At 39.3% G+C, this 22,671-nt stretch overlaps 2 protein-coding genes across 2 annotated transcripts in view; both read right to left on the reverse strand.

Annotated features, from left to right (window-relative positions):
- Positions 1–128: 128 nt before the first annotated feature.
- Vps36 (vacuolar protein sorting 36) lies at positions 129–2,075 on the reverse strand. The gene is made up of 6 exons (XM_076380206.1): positions 1,903–2,075; positions 1,646–1,841; positions 1,216–1,577; positions 995–1,159; positions 710–925; positions 129–650 (listed from the first exon to the last, which is right to left on the reverse strand). The coding sequence occupies exons 1-6, from the start codon at positions 1,996–1,998 to the stop codon at positions 477–479; spliced, it is 1,209 nt and encodes a 402-aa protein (XP_076236321.1). The 5' UTR covers positions 1,999–2,075; the 3' UTR covers positions 129–476.
- A 2,977-nt stretch (positions 2,076–5,052) lies between these two features.
- The window catches only part of LOC143180768 (uncharacterized), a 67,525-nt gene continuing 49,906 nt past the window's right edge, over positions 5,053–22,671 (reverse strand). The window contains exons 2-14 of the mRNA XM_076380726.1: positions 16,777–16,869; positions 14,048–14,147; positions 13,844–13,977; positions 11,435–12,574; positions 11,015–11,231; positions 10,841–10,948; positions 10,686–10,780; positions 10,536–10,602; positions 10,118–10,455; positions 9,687–9,819; positions 9,353–9,604; positions 9,154–9,273; positions 5,053–8,992 (exon numbers count right to left, since the gene is read on the reverse strand). Coding sequence (XP_076236841.1) covers positions 8,801–8,992; positions 9,154–9,273; positions 9,353–9,604; positions 9,687–9,819; positions 10,118–10,455; positions 10,536–10,602; positions 10,686–10,780; positions 10,841–10,948; positions 11,015–11,231; positions 11,435–12,574; positions 13,844–13,977; positions 14,048–14,147; positions 16,777–16,856 — 2,976 coding nt within the window. The 5' untranslated portion in view covers positions 16,857–16,869 and the 3' untranslated portion in view covers positions 5,053–8,800. The remainder of the gene's footprint in view (positions 8,993–9,153; positions 9,274–9,352; positions 9,605–9,686; positions 9,820–10,117; positions 10,456–10,535; positions 10,603–10,685; positions 10,781–10,840; positions 10,949–11,014; positions 11,232–11,434; positions 12,575–13,843; positions 13,978–14,047; positions 14,148–16,776; positions 16,870–22,671) is intronic.

Below are 22,671 nucleotides of genomic sequence, written 5' to 3' on the forward strand. Positions count from 1 at the left end.
AGTTATTTCTGCACTAGATTGGAAAAGATGTAAATGTCGATTTCCTTTCTTCATTTTCTGAATAAATTGAATAATACGTACGTATAGATATAAAATATTTATTTACAAATGTTTACATACATAATCATGTATTCATATACAGAGCATATAATAGTTACAGTTTCCCGAATTCCACAATTATGGAATAATCACTATATGCATTCGTGATGTATAAATTTAAAAATTTCCCTCGTTATTCGTTAATAAGCTTGAGGATTACAAAAAATAAATTTTAAGCAAGGATAACAAATTTTTATTTTTAGATCAACGAATTGCATTTTGTGAAATATTTACTCTTTAAGATCGTTTTACGTATGCGTTGTGTAAAGGCACAAAAATATATAAAGTTGAAGTAACGAGTTATATATCACGGACAAAATATGTCTATTAAAAATTCAGCGTGTTTTTACATTTAAATGATAGCAAGTAAACGCGTGTTAATCGTCTCTTTCCAAAAATAAATTGGGATAGAACCTTAATGCTTCAATTGTATCATCTCTGCATGCTTTTCCTCTCTTTTCTGTGACTAGTAATCTTTCGCGGGCCAAGAGCACTGATATACCTTCTGATTGTGCGAGTTCTTCTGCTGTTAACGATCCTTTCTCTCTTATCTGCAATAAAAACAGCAAAATTAAATTCTGAATAAAATTTATTCAAATAAAATGCTTACCAAATCAGCTATCACATCAGCTATAGCATTATCATCTTGAGATCGACATTGGAGAATCATAACTCCACTGTCAAAGACTCTTAATACTATAGGTAAACCTAAAGGTGCTAATTGTCTACTGGCGTTTAGCAAGTCTTCTGGTGACAAAAGTTCTAAGCCCCTGGCTCTATTTACACGACAATAAACGTCGGTTAATGTCATCATTCCTCCAACTTCCTGCAAAGTAACATTCATTATATTATCTTATATGTATCCTATCTGAAATGATTTAACAAATATATTAACTTGAATTGGCTCTTCTAAAATATCTGCCAGCTGTTTTGCCAACTGCTTGAAATATTCATTACTGCTTTTGTATGCATCTCGTGTAACAGGGTCGTCAATGCCGAGACTCATTAAGTATGACTTAAATCTGACTGTTTCATCCTCTGTGATGTCCCCTTGCCTCTCCTGCAATGGTCTTTGATTATGAATGCCAATTTGACAAAATAACTGTTGAGAGTCACCCTTATTTTTGCAGAGATGGTTTTTGAAATGGAAACCATGTCTTTAGCCATTTCCATAAGCTTCCTGAGATCTTGAAATGCCATTGATATACTTTCATCAGTTGCTTTCTGCTGTTCTTGGAGACTTCTTTCTATGCCTATGATACCAGTTCGTGGTTTTATCCGTGGAAGTGGTTTGGCATTGCTTTCACTGTGTTGCGTATTAGAATTGGCGTGAATTACAGGCATAATGGGTGCTAACTCCCATGTTCTTCTTATAATAGTGTCAGATAAATGTACAATAAAATTTGGATCTAGACCTTCTTTAAATGATAGTTTGACATAATTATACATGCTAATATCCAATGGACCAGGTCTTTTATCTAAAAGAATTAAATATACTATTAAATTTCTTTGACTTTATATATAAATTTATACGAAAAGAATATACCAGTTCTAGGTTCTGAGAGGTGCATAATGATTTTCTTGCTACGTCCAAAAGAAAATGGACCAGGGGTTTCCTCTTCGAAGAAGATAACATGGTGAAGAAACAATGACAGACATGTATGACCTCTTGTGATATCACCGGGTTTTCCCCAAAGAATTCTATGACTGGTAAGTACTAGTTCACCATCTTCAAAGTGTGTCTGTCAATGAATGAGAGGTTATGTTTTATTTTGCTCAAATGTCACAATCAATTATGCGTACCTTCACGTCACCATCATATAATCGCACGCCAATATCACGTCTAACATAAATTTCATTTGGATGAAGATGAGATTCAAGGTATTCAAATCTGTTCATCGTTCGTAGAGGTTAAGGCAGAACCTAAACTCTTGGAAAATAATTTACACAAATTTTGGGTGGGTCTACCATCAATCTTAGCGTGTGTATTCCGACCGCGAGATGTCCTTCGACTTTTGCACGATCTATATGTATTCGCCTTAATAGCGATTGTGTACCACACTTTACCAAAGGCGAATAGAGGGCGCTGCGTTTGCTCGCATCACGTTTTTCAAAAGTGCTAATGAAACGAGTGAAAAAAGTGTATTTATGCATTTTTGTGACATAAATCCATTTATTCGGTTTCCTGCAGCCTTACAATTGCCGTTCATGTTACAATCGCAGATGTGGAAAACGAAATTTCTTCTTTATAACAAGGTAATTTAAATTATTTCTTTATAAAATTATATTGGTATTAAGTAGTTGCAAGGTTATAAACTATTATTTCATATAACGAATGAAGTTCGAAAATGTATTTATAGATGATACTTTTCTGGTATTATTGATATAAGAATTCATTTGAATGAAATTTTATTCCTCGTTCGTAGTTGCGAAATTAAATTGGATTGTACGTTACAAATGGCGCGCATTTTATTTCAAACTATGGGTTTGAGCCATGTTATTTGATAAGAATTAGAGATTACAAAAGATTGAAGTTTAAAATATGTCAATGATCGTTGTCTTTCTTTTGTAATAAAATGTTACGCCTTACAATTAGATAAACTTATGTGTAAATGCAAAGAAAACCTGAAATTAATTTTTATCGGGATACTATAGTTCCGTAAAGATATTAAAGATGTCGTTTTAAGTGTACTAGTTTACGTGAATTTTTCTGCGAAAGGGGTTTAAAAGTTTTTTAATTACGAAGGAGAGAAATGGGTTGGGAATTTTTTTTAATTACGAATTGGAAAGCAGTGGGTTGTTACTTCAAATATATTTGTTTCGAATTTATTTCAGTGAACGAGTCGTGTAAATGGAACCGCAACCATGATTAACAATGATCATGTATAGTTAATAGTATGTGATCCTCCGTGTATTTAATTACACGATTGTATAGTGATTAACATTTCTCATTTGTAATATATTTCTTTTCACAGTTTTAATGTTAAGGTTCATCTTTTCTCTTTTCTTTCCTTCCGGTTTATAATTAATTACAGTACAATGTAATGTGTAACGAGATACACGTTTATACTTTTCACAAGCATAAGCTCGAACGTACCTTATCTTAAGGGATATGTTACTATTGCTAAAATCAATTATTTAAATCTAGACAAATTTTCCATGTAGTTCTTCCATTCAATAAATCTAATACTTTTAAATAGACATATAACATCGAGATCATGAAACTGAGGAGCAAAAGTACACACATGGTGAATCCAACTATTCAATGGTGTATAGATAAATTACCCTTACAGCTTTTCCCCTTTTTTTCTTAGAAAAAAGTAGTTGTTAGACTGAGTCGATTAAAACTACTGTTAGAAATAGATCATATACCCTGAAAAATCTTCCTTATGATCTCTGCTCGCGAACAAACCATATAAGTTTTGCTATTTTACCATTACAAAAGAGAAAAACAAAACTTAATTTCTTAACATTCATACTTTCATCAACGATGTATAAATACTTCCAACTTCTCGAACAATCTTTTCAAACTGGTACTCTCTTTATAACAATAGGATCGTTTAAAACATTCTTTTAAAGCTTCTATCGATTGTTAGAGAATAACATTCCTCATCGACTATCTCACGTAGTTGTTTCAAAGGACTCAGCCCGTACAGTGTATAAACGCTTTAACAATTCCCTTAAGTCCGTTAAGTAGAATAGTGTCTCCGACTGTTGCGAGTAGGTTGCGATCGTTTGAAAGTCCCCTCGATTTGATTTCTCATTAACAATCAGACGGTACGCACGAGCATGACCCGAAATGTAATTAGAAAGGGCTTGGCAAGGATTATTCTTCAAAAAGTTTCCACCTTAATCAATAAGATACAAAGATTAATGCATATACAGGGTGAGGTGAATGTGCCCTTATTATATCACAGAGAGGCGTAACAAAAATATAAAACAATTTAAACTTTATAGTACTTTTTTCGTATGAATCATACACTCATGCAACGGCTACGCGCAGCGATTCGTCCCACAACTTGTCCACGATCATAAATGATAAGGCTTCGTAATTGTACGAATCTCTGAACTGGTAATCAACAATCATTTTTTTATTCTCGTTTAATTCTGATAGAGATCTACGTTAGATTTAGTTCGCGATAGTGCGATGTACGGGGTGAGAGTGTTCAACCACAGGTGTCAGAAATGTTAAGGCGTGATTCTACGTGCTAAAAAGAGACGAAAATAAAGAAGGACAAAATTGTGTTTGGGGTCTCGTTTCTGAATTATTCATCGTCGATGAGACGACTAAAATACGCAAGGAATGTCTGACTTAGGACTTGTTCTACTGGCGATGTGTACTGTTCAGGTCAGACACAACGCAGTCAGTAGAATAAGTCCCGAGTCAGACACATTTCATGCGTATTTCGGACATTTGCTCAATTAATAATTTAGAAACGAAGCCCCAAACGCAATTTCATCTATCTTTATTTTCCTCTTATTGTTGCATGTAGAATCATCCCTTGAAATTCCTCACCCCTGTCGTCAAACACTCTGTACAAATTGAATACAAAACACAAGTTATTGAATGCAAGCAATTTTATAATAAAACATAAACACAGATTAAAAAGGTAGCGGCTGTTAACAGAACAAAGTGTATATGTACATTCGTGTGTTCCTCATCCACTGATAGTGGGTATCAGTTATCAACTGCGCTACTTGTGGTACGAATCGCTTAGCAATATTATTGTCATCATCACTCTTTTCTCCTTGTTTTCTCTTTTTCCTAACTTCCTTTCTCACTATCTCTCACACTACCCTTTTTATCGCATTCTGTACGCTCCCTCTCATTCCTCCATTCTCTCCTATCCACTTGCCTCTCTTATGCCCCTATTTTTTCTCTCCCATGCATACACTCTCATTCTTCTACACTTTCTCTCCCTCTTTCTCTCTGATTCTCTTTCTCTTCCCTAACTCTTTCTTTCTCTCTCTCTCTCTCTCTCTCACTCTCTCACTTTCTCTCTTTCTCTGTTTCTCTTAACATTGTCTATAGCTAGCCTCTGACAAAACTAAATTCTGGTAAACGAGAAGCAAGCTATTGAACGTCTTCAATGTTGTTCTCTCCCTGTCTGTTTGTTCTGCGTCGTACATAATATATAATATATATTCTAGTTTAACAGTAAACTTAGTATGTATTGTAACGTATGCGCGCGCGAGCGCGGACACGCGACACGCGCGCGCGTTCGAGTGCTCGCCGAGTAAGTATTAAGAATAAAAGATCAGTTTTGTGCTGATGTACAACAGTGTTAAATGGTAATCCGACTTACATGTATACAGATTATACATACGTACTACGTACGGTTTCGTGGACGCAAAGTGGGACGCGGGGGCGGCTCGATTAATCGCTTGAGGAGTTTACTCCTAGAAACAGTCTGTCTAAGACTTTAATTTTTTTTTTCTCTATTGATAACTGCTTTACTATGGGGACTCTGAATTTTTTTGGAATTTCGAATGGTGGATACATTTACAAGCAAGGAATTCTTCTGGAAAGGATAGATATGAGAAAAGTGATTGCAGTGATGAGGAAGTAGAAGAAGGAAAAGGATTTTCTACTTTTGAATTTTTGTTTGGAACAAGTGAAGAATTTTAATAATGGAAGATGTAATAGGAAATGTGTCGAAAAAGAAGACAAGAGAAGTGAGGAGAATGTTCTATTGAAAATAAGGAGAAGGGTTTCTTTTTTAAAAATTGGTTTTCAAAAGGCTGCAGAAACAAACGTTTAATCTCCACCGTTCTCGCGGATCACTTTGCCCGAAACGATGCAGAGATATAATATCGTTCACGATGGATAAATTTTACAAATATATTTACGGAGTTAATGAGAATTCAGCGATATTAGTCCCATAGTAAGTTGGCGATAGAAAAGACCTGAATAAGTTCATAAGTATGGATTCAAATAGTCGGCATTTATGACAAAAAGTGTATAGTATAGAGTGTAAAATTCTCTCATAATGGTATCTATAATATATGTATAGATGTACATGTATATATACACGTGTGATGCGTATGTGCATACGCATGTGTGCCTGTGTATGCGTGTATGCGCTTCTGTGTGTTGCCTGAATACGAAGGATTTATTTAATTTGTTAAGTTTTGTAATCGTGTACGAAGAGGTACAAAATTTATAGGTATAGAATAGGCTATGAGGTCCGAAAGGCTATCTAATTCATTCGGTTTGCACCAATGATACCGTTGGACGTGATCAATGTGAGATTCGTCAATCCAAACAGGACTATATTATTTTAAATTCTAAAATAAAAAGAAAATTCATCGTTCAATAATTAGATAACAATAATAAAAAGAAACTCTACAAATTGCTGAAGTTTATTCATCAGATGGAACGAATTTTACAAGTAGTACAAACTGAGAAACGACTCAGGAAGTTTTTCCAAGCTGAAAAGAAATTAAAAGTAAATTCCAATTTAAAACAAAGTTCTGTAATTCGTCTCAGATGACGCTGTACTTTAATTATCAGTGATAACCGCGTCATCGCTTTCTGTAACGAACCACCACAGTGATCTCGAACGCCCAACGGAATCGCAGTCGAGCAAACTTCAGGATCGAAAAGTCGACGCAATAATTTCATCGTAAAACTCTACCTCGCATCACAAATAATCGGCAGCAGTTTTGCATCGACCCTATACTGTTTAAAGATTGTGTAGAATTCGGTCGAGCGTCAAGTACTGTCTCGGAACAGGAGGAAGTAGCGAAGGTCGACGATGTCGACGCCGAGAAGTGACGAAACGATGGTTGGAAAAGGCAGATCGTGACAAGGAGGTGGAAGAAACACGCCGAGAGATCAAAGAACGATCGATAGCGGTAAGAGGGAGAAGAACACAATTGGGGATCGAGATCGATCGTCCACGTGTCGAAGAGAATGCTCTGCACGTCGTGTACGTCGTTAATAAACTCTGTACAAACATTAACAGTCCATTGGGAACAACAACGTTTACATCTCCAGAAAACCCTGAACTAGAGCTTCTATCGTCCATAAGTTCATCGACCTCGCAATGGGTCCTCGAATCGCGGCGAATTGTCGCATCGGTTCCTAGTTCCACTTTTCCTCCCTTCTTCTTCTGCAACTCGTGGCTCGAGGAACGACCAACGAGGTTCAATCGATATGTCGGAATAAAGGGAGAACGAAAATCGCAAGGCAAGCGAAAGTGAGCAACTTCGATGACCACTTGATGTTTAGCTAATGGAGGTTACGGGTATTAAACGTTAAACGAGCTCATTGAAAGGGACACAGAGATGTTCGATTATAGTTACATGTTTTACATCGGTTATACACGGAACAGATTATTTTACTTCTCTTACGAGATCTTCCTAAGTGCGACGCTTACAAAGCAGATCAAATATCAAAATTTTCTAATAGTTCAATTTTTTAATTTTTACACCTGAGGAGATTCACGTGCTACATGCGAATATTTTCGCTACATATTTCTTGGAAATGTAACTACAATCGCGCACCTCTGCACCCGCTTAAAGTAATATATCATTTTATACACTCTTTAGCTTACGTATTGATACGTCACACATAGAATATTTTGTTAATACAATTTCTATGTACGTAAGGAAGGTTCGACTAAGATCGACACATCTAAAATTCTTGTAACACGTTACCGCCTGTATTATTGTTTGGCAAACGAGAAAAGCAATAAACTAAAGGTGGTTTAAACGTTTCCGAATTTGCAGTATCGACGCGCTCGATTCTCTCCGCTTCTCGTTGGTTTCGTACGCAATTCACCCAATTCGTTGGCAACGGATGAAACGAATAAAGGACAGAACGACTATCCTCCTTGGCCCTGACGTTCGCCGGCCGTATAATATATAAAATATTAATATAAACATTTGAGCCTCATGTATGGGGAACCTTGCAGTCGCCACAAAGTCCGTTCGAACCTTCCTCGCGGAGGGATACGCGAAGTGAACGACGATGCAGACTCGTTTCGAGTCAGCGACGATTTGTGCCTGACCTGATGACTTTGATATCGATATATCAGTCTGAAATGATTGATTCCAGCTCCGTGTGCCGCATTGACCACATGTTTGTTAACCTGCCAGGTGATTCTGCCCTTTGCCAGAGGGCTCGCTCGTTAAGTTCGCTTGGGATAAACGTGCCAAAGGGGCTCATTCACGGAGCTGTCGTTTCGAGTCTTATAGTTAAATGAAACAACATATGCGCAATATCAATTTAGCACACGTACAACAAGATACGAGTCTGACATTGAAATTTATACTGTTGGAAACGATACGATCCGATGGATCTGTATGCTGTTCGATCATCTGTTTCTACCACTCAGCGTGGGCTGCACGCATAGTGGTGGTTGCTCTCTTACACGTAGAGGAGAACGGTCAAACATAGACGTCATTAGACACAGAGAAATACTTACTTAGTAATCGTAACGTCAATAGAAAATCTGTCGAGTTTACTTTGAGGCCTTAAACGTATCAGCACCCTGTGGTTCACGAAACGATATGGTTTCATTCGTAATGGCGGCGAACATAATGGCTGAAACTTCATGTTTCCTTTTGCGGTACGATCAATGAGAACTATAATTACGCGCAAGATCTGATGACTTTACCGTTCTCCGTGGACACTTGTCGAGAATCCACCATGGGATTCTCGTTTCTATGGTCGATCATGTTCCTCTTGCTAGCCTCACTTTCTGAGCGGATGCCACATGGCGACTGGATGTCTCAGGGCAGTCATCATCTGCCTCCAATGTTCAAGTGCTCTTTCTGCCGCCGTCGAACCGACGATGACATGTCCGACGGAGTATGGTTTTGAATTCGTGCCTTCGGTTTTAAATTCACCGCTTATTTCCATCACGACTAGCCTTAGCTGGATGTCCTGTGAATGGATAGAGAAATTGGTGTCTCTTTATAAATATTAATATAAGGTCTTCTAATAAGTAATGCTTCTCAAAATTATTTCTACAAAAAGTTATGACGGTCCTTATTAAATGACCTAATATATCTTGTTTTATATAAAAAGGAGAGGATTATAAGAACCTGTAGCTTGTGTGTGGGTACATTAAAGATCATCGCCTCATTGAAAATCGGGCTGTTTTCTCCTCTCTTTATGGATGTTCTCTTCTTCTGCACCTTCTGACCTTGTTGCAGCAAGTAAACCTTCGTAACATGAAAAATCCTCAATGTAATATCTGATATAATATTCTTAATTTTAAAATAAAATTTTGAAGTAGACTACCTTAACAAAGAAGTCTCCAACTACACTGCCAGCGCCTCGCAAGTTTTTAGCTTTTACAACGACTAGGGTTAGCCTTTCAGCTGTTGGCAAGTAGCTCAGGGAGAACATCAGTTCTCCCAATCGAGGCGATGGCAAGGTTGATGCTATGATTGGTAACCAAGTAGTAGCTGGCGCCATTGGCGCGGGCCCTAGTCTCAGGGTAGCTTCCCCAAGTAAGATCGCCTCACCCATACTGGCATCGACACAAAACACCTTAGAAATTCGATGCATAAATTATTACAATTAAATGCCAAAACCTCGATGTATTACATTAGATATCTTTGTTAGGACTCACCTCAACTAGGAGTGTCCTACCCGTAGGAGCACCATCCAAGGGAAACAGGAACTTTTCCTGATAGCTAGGTGAAGGGCTTCCTCTGTACAGCCTAGTTTTCACGTCCATTTGTCTGTCAGGTAGCACGCATACTCTGGAACAGTAAAGACCTGGTTAAAACTAGAAAGTCCAAAGTATCTCTCTATCGAAAAGTAAACTTATGTAATTTTAAGTCAACTGTATACCTTTGTATTTTACTTATCTTAAAAATTTCTTATGATCATTCTTATTCACTATTATAATTCTTTTTATCTATATGTATTTATACATTCTGAATGTTTAAAAACTCATTTTAGAAAAGTTGTAAATGGGCTATTTTGACCTATCCAATCCTTTTAGTGTTAATCGAGGTTCCACTGTATAGTGAATATAATAATGAGTTTACAACAAACCTAGCAAACGTGTCTTGAGCAGGTTGACCATCAGGAGCGATGAGATCTCTGGCTTCCAGGACGCTGACTGCCAGGTCACTCTTGCTGTCAGCCCCACGACCAATCCATCTATCATATTCAACGCCGACACAGAGATGACCCACGATAGGTGCTTCTTCGAGTTCGTTTAACACCAAGCTGGTGTCAGAGCACACGCTTTCGCAACTTATTGCTCTCTTCAAGTTCAGCTCATCCGGCGGAGGTTCTGGTTCTGGACCTTGGGACCCACGGCGACTTCCAGGGCTGATCTCATTGAATTCGTTCGTAGTATAACTTGTGATGAATGCGTCCTCCAAACTCTGTCGATTAAATTATTCTTCGTATAGGCTTTTCAAAAATGTAGAAAGTGAATGAAGACTTCTAAAAAGTTATTTTGTACCTGAGACAATTTTCGATGCAGCTGCACCTCCTCCAACGCAGCATAGAATTCCTGATTGTTTCGCTTGCTACAAAACGAAGCGATCGATTAACGTATTAACCCTGTCGTGATAGATAAAATCGATGGTAACGATGCACACTGTATGCCTACCTCAACGAGTCAGTGTCATCGAGCTCGTTGAGTTCGTGAATGCCATTTAGCCTTTCCATGCTTTTCCTGCTCTGTTCGATACTGTTAAAAATATCCTGAAAATTCGTTTCCATTAGATTCAAGTTAGTATTCGATTAGTCGTAGAGATTCCATACCTCAGAGGTTCTCGTGAAGCTAGGGTCATTCATGTAGATCACTTGATGATTCATGTGATCCTTCAGTAATAACGGCGACGATGGAGGGTCTTGTAAACTATTGTATACCTATGGAAGCAGGACGATAGTAATAGCAATCAATAAATTTACATAATAATAGCGATGAGTATCTACCTCTTGCGCAGTTCTCTGGGCTTCGAAATTGAGCTCAGGACTGTAGAGGTCAGAGCTACGTCTCGAATCGTCAGGACCTGTTACATCAGGATCATTCTCTCCATAGAGATCTTGGACGTCGTCTTGCAGCTGGCCAGTAGTGCCGTCTTCTACTAACGACTGAGATCTCGTCGGAAACGTGAAACGCTGGACTTGCTGTGCCGAAGAAAGGACCGAACTATAATGATACAAAACAGTTGAAGATATTAATACACAGAAGCATATCAAGATAAATTCGATTTTCAAAAAATAATCACTAAACTGTGGGTGTTAGAGAGTTTACAAAATATTTAAGTGTACAAAAAAGTTCTATGTTTTCAAGTTGTGTATATGAAGTCTAAGTTTGTATAAAAATCTGCAATTTAGCGATCGCGAACGTACTTGCAAAATTCCGACGCGTCGATGTAACTCTGCGAAGTGACTAGTCTCAAAGCGTTGAATATCCTCTCGCCAGTGGTCAGTCCATTTTTTTTTGGCACATCTTTGGGTGGGTCAGGCGGCGCAGGTGGCGGCGGCACAGGACTGGAGGCCGACTCGCTGCTAATTTTCATTGCGTTTATGGCCTCCGGGATCGTGTCATCGTACAACACGTGATTCTGATCCTGGATCAACGATAGCTCGTTCATTGTATCGTAAATAGGAAGATCGGGCAGGCTCTGGATGTACTGTGAGACCTTCTGCAAGCCTTGAGACTCCCTGAACAAGTAGGACGAGCCGATGTCGTCCTGAAAGCTGGAACTTCTGAAGGGAGTCATCTCGATGCTCTGCATCTCGTTGCTCTTGTGATCGAGGTCGTTGCCGAGGCTCTGAGTGCTCTGAAGCATCTTAGACAGCGCCTCGGGCCCGTATATCGATCCCATGACGGTCTGGCTGCCGGCATTCGAGGAATTCGTCATGCCGAAACTGCTGGGAGAGCCTCTCGAATCATTCCTGACATGCTGCCGTATCATGTGACTCTGGATTATGTCGTAACTGCCGTAGCTGGTGTTACCATCTTCGTCGTCTTTGCCATCCAGCGTGGATATGGGCGCGCCATGGACACCGTATCTGATCCTGGTCGATTCGACTTCGAACTGTCTGTAAGGGTTGTGTCTATTCCCTTTTCTTCGCTCCTCCTCGAGCTCGTACCTCAGCCTCGCGTCCACGTGATTCTGTGTTCCATATGGTGTCATTTGGATGCTCTCTGACACAGACTTCGTAGTTTCCTCTTCGAACCTGAATGGACCATGATCGTTCGATGGTTTATGGTGTCCATAGTTCTTCATCTTTGATTCACTTTGGAAGAGGAAGACTGAGGGCCCTGTCGATCTTTGTCCCCTCTGCAACGATGGTGGCGGAGTTAGTGGACCTGGATCAGTCTCTTGCATTCTCAGGTAGTCTACGGTGCTTGAGGGTTGAAGTGGCGACGGCCTTGGACGAGCAATTGGCCTTGGTTGAGGTGCTGGTCTCAAAGGCTGCGGTGGTATTGTGCTGGCGGTGGTACCCAGAGGTGGATGGAGGTCTCTGTCCACCGACTCGAATCTGCAAATAGTAAAGGGCTTGCGTTAGAAAAGAATTTCTGGCGTGTGTTCTAGGTTTTCTTCTTTGACACTTTGAGGACTACTTTTTCCTTACAAATATAGTGAAAGTAATGAATGAGAATTCAATTGATTGACATTAAATTGATTCACTGAAGGCATACCATAAAATGAGAATTCGTAGTTCCACTTTTCTGTTAATAATTGCAGATTTTTTTCGTTTGTATTCGTTGGTCTGAGCTTTTTCCGAATAATTTCCGTTAATTACTTCGTAGCAGGTGGCCTTCAACGTTTGAAATATGTACAGGCTACACAGTCGTTTTTAACAGTGTAGCTTCACTCGAGCCGTAAATTTGCGTCTAATTTGGCGTGCACATGCGAAGTCAAATGTTCCATTTATTAAATATTAAACCAACGTATACCGTTTAGGCTCCAAAACATGAATTCAGTTTCGTGTGTAACCGTCTGGTCAATTTTGCAAGCTTTCGACCCTCGCTATATTAAATATTAAGTATCGATTGGTCGCTGGAGCGGACGTCGCGTGCTTACAGCAAAAAGGCCGCATAATTGTTGTTATAAATATAGTTGCGATCTATACAGTTGAATTGATTCACTCTTACCGCGTTGTGTACCTTAACAATCGCTTGATAACGAGTTCCATATTAACCACGGTCCCCCAAACTGTTTGCAATGATGTTGGAATAAAAAAAATGTACCAACAATGACGAACCATTAGATCCTATTGCCTGCACCAACCCTAGCGTTACTTAATTGCGAGCAGCATTCGAGTCGAGCCATTAATGGTTTCACTCCATTATTCTGAGTGCTCGTTCGAAAAATGTTATTATAGTGGCACCGAGCGTAGGCGCCGATCACGAAATTGCCAATACCGTGCCAATACTTTGACACTGTTCTTTACTCGTACAAAGCTAACGCGTAATACTTTGATCACTCCCTAATGAAACTTTTTAACAATTTAATCAGTAAAGGAACCTTTCACGGCCTCCTATTTCTTCTTTGAAGTAGGTATCACTAATGCATAATGTCATGAATCGCCTTTCTAGTGGAATGGTATTAAATATTCAATCGTAACAACAATTCTCACACTAATATTTAAAAAAAAAAAAGGAGAAAAGCTTAACCTCAGGATTATTCAGTTTACAATTGCTTCAAAATGTTTCTCAAAAGTTTTACTTACCCTCGGTAAGAACGACTTTAAAGAGTTAGCAAGTATGCAGATTAGGTGAATTTCATTGTTGGAATATACACATACCTGGTAAAAGCTCCTTGGGCATCGAGTCGGAGGTCGCTGTCGCTATGAAGCAGATGCTGAGACGCGTTTCCAGGTTGTCGATACAAACCGGGGATTGTCTGTGCCGTCGGATGTTGTGCTTTCACCAAACCGACCTGGAAATCCATATAACGCAACGATAGCGACACGGTAACGTTCCTGCAAGATTTTCATTTCATGGTATACCTTCTCCTCCCGCGGTGCCCACAACCAGGACAGCCTTTGCCGCCACTCCTCGCAGACGTTCCAAACGTTTCGTGTGCTCCATTGCCAGCCGATGCAGTACCTGACGGGACATCACGCACAAAAACGTCATTAGGGTACGGCTTTCAGACGCTGCCAGCTGTTACGTTAGATGCTGCGGTCGATAATCGCGTTTATACAGAGGAACTTTCGGGACAACAGTCGCGGAAATTAGATTACTGGGTCACTCCGCTCGATCGCTGAAAATATTGATATTTAATAAGAGCTGGAGCGCCCAGTGCTTGATCAATCGAGCGCGTGCGAAATTTTGTGCATGTATTGGCTGTTTCAGAAGTGAAGGTCATGGGTTGACGGTACTTTATAAAGATACGTGGGTTTGAAACTTGAGTTCTACTTGCTGGTAATGTGAGGTCTCCATTGACAAACTGAGCGTTTAAATTTTCAAATTTTTAAATATTCGAAAGTTCAAATTTTTATATTTCCATCAAAAGGTGTATATTACATTGTGCAACTCCTGCTTAAAAAACCAAAAGGTTCAGTCTATCGAATAGCGTGTCTCATGACAAGTATTTGGTACACTTATATTAATATTTATTTCACATCATTTTGGTAAGACTCACAGCTCTGGAGCACCCTGTACAATAAAACGTGTCATCGTCTGAATATGTATCTCCGTCCTCTTTTTTCCCTTGTTCGACGCTATAGTGGAAAGGTGTTTGGTCCCATGGAGCGCTCGGCCAATGGGAAACTAATGGTGTGCTCGCAAGCACGCGGGAGTATGCTATTATTAAGCAAATAGAGAGAGATGCGTGCTTGTCAAAGGGGTCACAGGGAAAATCAATTTTAGTAAGCGTTGCATTAAAAGGGAGAAATAAAATTTCGCTGCATATACGTCCAACAGTCATTTAACTGGTCCCTTGTGAACCAGGGGACTTAGAACGTGTGTTGCCTCAACTTTTAGGACCCATCGTCGAACTATGTTTATTTCATAGTCCATTATTAGGTGGTGACGCTCGATAAAGTTCTGTTATAAATTCTAATTCACACTATCTGCATTTAATGCAACGTTGACTCGACATCCTACGCAATATCCTACGCGGGCTTCCGTTAGAAAGCTGGTAAATCGTGTGTCGTTTAAAGATGTATAAAACTGGTCCAGTCAAGAACAATAATGACGTTCTATGAATGCAATAAAAATTAATGGTTAATTAAAATTTGAGAAGAAGTCATTTTAACAATCGACTATTTCATATATCTACCAAATACTCGTAAATGAATAGTTTACCATGTTTATAGACTTATGATTCATATGTGGGTCAGGGCAATCTAAACGATGATGTTTAACGATACTTCCATGGGATTCTTGTTCAATATTGCCTTCAGTTTTTTCAGCGACACCTAAATCGAAACTTCTGTGCTTTTTAGCACGAATAAAAAACAGGAATTTGAAAGGTGAAAAGGTGCACTGAACGTATTCCTCACGATGTTATTGCCTTGTAAAAAGGTAAAACGACGTTGCCTTCCAATGTTCGTGCTTCCTATCGAAAGGTCGAGTTCACTGCTTGAACCGAGAATATCGACTCGCAATTATGATTATTACAGTCTCGCGAACTGAGTCGTCGTTCTTGGGAAAGTTTAACGAATCTGCCAACGATCATCGCTCGCAGATGCTTTTGATATTTTCTTCGGCGTGGGTCGAGTCGTTGGAAGGAACAGTCTCGCTGCTACTCGAAGAAGAATAAACCCAGGCACAGAAAAGGGCAGATAAGAAGTCTCTGATACAATTGGTGGCTGAATGACCCTTTAACCTGTTGCACGTGTAGCGTTTACCAGTCTTCAGGAGTGCACTGTTATGTAATGCGAGAAAATACCGGGGTACAAAAGCTCGACTAAATGCACAACAGTTGGGAATGTTTGCGAACTTTCTTGTTTGGCTGTTGCTGTTACATATCCGATAGACATCGCGTATTATCGCGACATTTCGGATTTTACGAATTAATTCTCATTAGTTGATAGTTCTACGAAGCTCTCGGGTTTGAAACAATCTTGGGAACTTAGTCGAAAATTACGAGTCCTCGTTTTCATACTCAGAGGTGCGCTATTAAAAGGAAGACGGTAGCTTTAATCTCGCACGAAATTCAGAGCTCATAGTTGTAAATTTTCAGGATAAGATCGATCTAATCGGGTTCTCAGATTCCGGGGTCAACGAGGTAGTGTTCGATGATTCCTAGGTTGTCGACCTCGACTTGCACAGCTACAATTCCGCGATACGGTTATCGTCCTTATCGACTCATCACCTGATTCAGTGACTATAATTAGTATTAGTCTGACAAGTCTTGAGGTAGCTATAAGATGTTATTTATTATTCAAACTCAAGCCTCAGCGAATGAAAAAAATCTTCCTCCAATTTTACTCATCCTTAAATATTTTATATATTAATTAATATATTATTAATTGTTATTCAAAAACATGCCGGAGAAATATCAAATAAATCTTCTACTGAAAGGGTTATATTTCTTCAAGCACAGAAAAGATTGAAATAATTTTTTAGCCAGGAATTGATAAAAGTGTACAATTGAAAGAGTGCGAATGATATTACTCTTTTTTTCAGGATCATACACGAACGCAAAAGGATATAAGGAGATTATAACGTTATCAAGGAGTAGGGTGGCAGCAGCTATACGGGATCATTAAAATGCTGATGCAATCACCTTTTGTAGAGAGCCAGGGCGGCGCAAGCCACGACGACAATGACCAAAACCACCACAAGATCGGTGAGTGTCCAATCCATGATTCTCGGCAGCCTGAAACACACAGAGTAAATCCATGGAGAGCATGATCCGATTACAGTTACAGAACCAAGATTACCCGAGGATTAACGATCCTTACGGATACCCGTGGCGTGCGTTCGTCCGATTCGACGAACACGCGTTTCGATTTCCCTCTGTCTACATCGATAAGCCCTAGCGTGTGAAATCTTATGCTTGCAATCTGTCGTTACGTATCAAGTAACTTTGAAGCTTGGGCGTTGCTACTGCCTCCATTCGAGCCGAAACTTGCGCATCGCCAACCCAAATAACGTCCAAGTTTTGAAGGAAAACATTAATGAATTGATTCTTAGTATTTTCTAGTATCTTAGCTTCTAAGAAGCTAAGATTCTTCACTGATTCTTAGATTTTGATTTCTAATAATGCTTAATTGTTAAAAAAATTGTTCCATCGGGAATGGTTAGTGCCATTATCGCAGTCAAACTTTTAAAAGTAATACAAACTACTTGGCAGAATTCGTGAAAAAGTGGTAGGGTGAATGGTAGCCGGAAATGTCGATAGAAGTTAACGAAGCAGTATCGAACGATAAAATCTCCACCGTCGGAAAGTTTCTTTGTGCCTTTGCTGGCGACGCGAAAGGATTTTCAAGATTCGTAAGAATCCCCACCCGCGAAATTAGAACGCCCATTCCCTGCGGTTTCATCTCTGGTTACGTCGTGGAGGGTCCCTAATCTCGTCTCTCGACGTGGTTGTCTCTTGTCGATGTGTGCACCTCATATACGTGATCCACCCTGATGTGAACGTACGTATATACGACCTCGGTCGAACCGACCTCTGTTACGAATATGTATATGCGTTATGTAGAGGCATACATATGCATGGATGGATAAGTACATAGTCGCTAGACCAAAGAAGGCTGGAGAACCCTTAGACAACAGTCCTTAACGTCGCAGAGGTAGTCTGATGGGGAACGTGCTTCGAACATGATCCACTGGAAATATTTAATGATGAATTGTTTCGTTGGGGTTCTTCTTTGATTTTGAATAAATAAATTCTTTTCGAAGATGGTTGACGTTAATTATAGTAACGATATACTGGGTGTTTTCTGTTAATATAGATTAGTATAAATAGGTACTGAAGAATTAAAGTTTTGAATTTTTGAATACTTGAATATTTGAATATTTGAATATTTGGATATTTGAATATTTGAATATTTGAATATTTGAATATTTGAATATTTGAATATTTGAATATTTGAATATTTAAATATTTGAATATTTGAATTTTTGTATATTTGAATATTAGAAATTTCATTTGTAATTATATAATAGCTAATACACCTATTCCAGTAGGTCCACACTGAGTATTTTCGAAGTTCCATCCTGATTATAGCACAGCCACATAGAAAGCGTTTAGGATTGGTTCTATGGTCAGACTCGAAAGAGCTGAATGTACCGCTGTACATTCATTGGTACCTTTTCATCGAGCCAGTTCCCCTTTCGTATCGGTTCCTCAAAATGCCCATATCTGCTGACCTTCCTTAATATTTGCAATCTTTCAGGGAGAAAGTCAACGTACCGCCTTCTCTTTTTATCTTGGTCAAAGATACCATATTTTTATTCGAAAGTGTGCAGATTCGTTCACCCTTGCTGCGCAGGATAATGCTACTCCTCTTATCTCGAACGTTTTGACACAGAGTACTCACGGCTTAGCCTAGGTGTGTAGTCGTGCACTCAGCTTCTTTAAAAAAAAAAAAAGGCGGAGGGGATAGGGGTTGGTAGGGAGAAGGGTGGATAGCTGGGGGTGGAAGGAAGCGTACCCCCAGCGTGTGTCTGAAAAAATAGGCCAAGCCAGTAGAGTCGGTGAACTTTGCTCAGATACTTCGACGGGCATTCAACGAACATCAGCAATCCGGACGGTTTTCCCTTCAAAGAAGCAATCCGCTTTTGAAGTGGAACGGGATATATACCCTCTAACTCCCAGGCAAACCGTACACACGCGGTATTTATAAATACGATGCTGTCAAGACTATTTTCAACAAATAAGAATTGACGTAGATTCTCCTTTAACCCCATTATTCTCTTATTAATACTACTACGTTTTATATTACGATTACGATTACATTTCACTGCTCTCTCATTAGAAATAGTCTACCCAGGCTGTTTGTTGTTTTCTTACCTAGTCGTTAAATAATGGTAGAATTTTCAACTATGAGTACAGAGTAATGTTACTATCATCACAATTTAAAAAGGTTAATAATCAGGTTATTAGTCGGCGAAAGGATCTTCGAGTATCTTTAAGAGCCATCGGAACGTAATGAAGAGGTAATAAGAAATGATAAAAAGGGAAGGTATCAAGGGGAGAAAATTGAAGTAGCGTATATCGGATGACATTAAAATGAGAGTACACGATGAAGAAAAGATTCGTCTATAGAGTCTTGGTTTAAAGGAAAGGGGGATGAAAGAGGGAAGAGGGGAGAGCAACGGTCATATTGCGTTAAAAAAGAAGCACCGTGAATTGAATGGTAATAGGGAAAGGAAAAGGTTTCCTCGGTGTCCGTTATAGTCTCGGCTGACGTTACGCTCGTGGAAAAGCATTCTGACCATTATCGTTTTACTTAAGGAAGATAGCACGCAGGGGAGGAACGCGTCGCGCTTCAATTTTCCGGAAAACGAGATACACGGAATGGAAAGATTGTCGCGTTGTATGCATGGGATCAGGTACAGAATACGATACACGATGGAGATGTTATCGAGCAACGACTTTGTATCGATTCTTTGGAACGTCCCATCTCTTTCCAATAATCCCATGCATTCGATCCGTTGCTTGCTAAATTGAAGAGAAACACGATCCCCTTATTCTTTTTTTTTGACAAGCAAAGCTGAAGCTTGTCAAAGGATTCCAGCGAAGAGAAATTAAATCCCATCAGAGTTGTTTGCTTCAGCAGATACTTCAGTTGGGAAGCAAGAAACTGAAAGAGCCACAAATTTCTTCAGAGTATCCAAGCATTTCCAACCCCTTCAAGCAAGAATCGAAGGGGACAATTTGTCATCTCGTATCACGATGCACACGTGTTCCACTGGTATCTTCTGTCTGAGGCTGGCTGCAGAACTGGCACTCGCATCAAACGGGTACTTACGAGTTTCGACAGAGGAAAACCTCGCGGATGGACGAGCAGGATAAAATTCAGCAAGAAAGTAGGGGGTGTTAGATGCAGGTTGATGGTTTGGTGCTTCGCTCTTTTCCATCAGAGACAATGGTAGCAATTAGTGGCGTGTAAGATTTTAGCCCGGGGCTGCAGCGAACGAGAAAGAGATTCTCTGATTCTCGAGTACATTCATTCAGGGGCTAGTCTCTTTTTCCCTCTCTCGGCGGAGCGAAGGAAAAAACGGGGTCACGAAGTTACTTTAGGAACCGTACTTACATTCAATCGGCCTCTCAAAGATCTATCGATCCACTTTCGAGTCCGTCAAGGTCCTGTTCGAAGCAACAGATATCGAACGACGCTAGCTGAAGACATATTCGCGCTGAATATATTCGCAGCGATTGAAAGATCATCCATTGCTTAGAAGGCTTGATTAATTAATTGGACCCTGGGGCTACGTTCACGACGCGATGCAATCTTCTGTTTACTAGGAAATCTGAAACGGAGCGCCTCCTGCTGTATTTATCCTCTAAACGGCACGAACGCTTAGTGTCCCGATGCAAAGCGTGCAAAACTCTGAGAACGTAAAGTTCCCTGAGGTCTATTTTCAACGTAGCAACAAACGTGTTCAAGCAATTCCTTTGCTTTTTCTTCCCTTTAGAATCCTTGAACTCTTGTTACCGAGACTGTCTGCGCATCTTGAGGAGAAATAAAGAATAACATTGAGACGAAGGATTTCTTTGCCAGAGGAATTTAATTATTCCTCAAGTAATTAAATTATAAGGAGCTCTTTAAATTACTTAAGCGATTAAGACGTTTCGAGTCTTCCAATCCTCTCTTCGTGGAAGTTATTTTTTAAATTGAATCGTGATTTCAGTATATTATTTTTCTATCACGTGGAAGGGCGCATATTTTTTACTATAGACGCGGAAACGTGCGCTGTGTCCTTCCAGAGGCAAAGGTGCAAGGGCAACATATGCGGAATAGCGAAAGAGGGACCGGTAAGTGGAGGATATCAAAACTGGGTCAGCCCGGAGCAGTCTACCTCTGCTTACATTTGTGCCAGTGTGTCAAGGTAGCTGATGTTAGTTATATACGCATCAGAAGCAGCTGATTAGAAACGGAAAAAATTCGTCAGCCGCTTTCGTCTTTGTGTATCTGTGCTGTCGATATCTGATTAATCAGAATTGGATTCACCGTTTGATAGAAGTCGACCAGAGCAACGGAATTTTCGAGCGTGCAGCAATTAGAATCTTCATTAACTTCGTGTATGATATCACGTTTGTGTATCTACACAATTATTTTCTGCGCTAAATTAATTTTTTCATGATATTCTGTAATATCTGTACTATAAACTGCAGTACTGAATTATTTATGATTCGATGGTCGATTGTGATACTTTTACAAAAGACTATATACTGCGAGTGTTAGATAGCGAAATTGCAGAAAATTTGCGCGAATCCTCGTGTGGCTAATTCACAAAAGTTACGAGATTGGAATTCTTTGATCCTCATGAATAATTGATGTGCTAGAGTGGTCCGTTCTTGGTAGTCCGTTACTACTCATTTTATTGCACGAGTATTGTAAGGCGTGTCAGAATAGTCGACTTTTGGATTGTCAGGGTAACTGACGAGCACAGAAACTTGTTTAAAGCTTCTTTAATGATGAATCGAAATGATTCTTCTCTTGTTCTATTATTAATATTAATATAAATAATAGAATTCTTGGTGCAGAAATTTCTCTGAATTTTTTCTAAACTAGATTTTGATGATCTACTAATTTTTTTATATAATTTTGTTACTCGTAAAATTTCACAGCCGAAACGCGGTTAAGCAAACGTTTTCGCTCTCCATATTTATGAGCACTTATATAAACCTGTTTATCGAACGACCTTATCCAAATTCGTTGCGGCATAATTGCGGTCACGAATAATAAGATTCGATGTTGCACACGCTAGGGAGTTGGTCATGGTCATGAAATGTTGATATCAACATTTTAATGAAGCGAATTATAATCCCTCAGTGGCTCCATGGGATATATTAATTTTATTCGATATTTTAAGGTATCGATGATTTCCCACGTATTTAGTATCAACGCATCGCAATGTATGGATTACATTTCAATACTGCTTTGTGCATAATACTGTAAAGAATTACCTTTGTGTATTGTAATTGTTACGGTAGATATTTTCACCTACATTGGATGAATTTATTGACTTTGTATAAGAAGAACTGTCTAAAATGCAACAGAAAGTGTCCTGCAAAAACACAACGTGGACTTTATTTTTATCCAGCGTTTTTCGCTTTTTATCCACTGCACGGTTTTCATGCCGGCACAGATGACTCATTTCTGTGATTAAATGTTGCATTTGACATCGATTTCCCGTTACGTTTTAAATGTCTGCGATTCTATCCGGCGCAAGAGAATATCTGTTCACAGGCAACGAGAAAAGTTTAGTTTTCCAATCGACGATTCTGAAACTTTATCTCTTTTTTTCGCGTCTTTACAATTAATGTAGATATTTTTCGTTGCATCGAGAAATCGTGCCACTGAATTATTCAGTGATTATATTCATGTCGAATTCAACGTTCAGAGACTAACTACTATTAAAAGCTCGTACTTACACGTGTATGGAGTTGTGTAAAACATTCAACTATGAGGAGCATCAGCAATTTACTGGATTGTAGCCACAA

Source organism: Calliopsis andreniformis, chromosome 6 (assembly GCF_051401765.1).
Source record: "Calliopsis andreniformis isolate RMS-2024a chromosome 6, iyCalAndr_principal, whole genome shotgun sequence".
NCBI lineage: Eukaryota > Metazoa > Arthropoda > Insecta > Hymenoptera > Andrenidae > Calliopsis > Calliopsis andreniformis.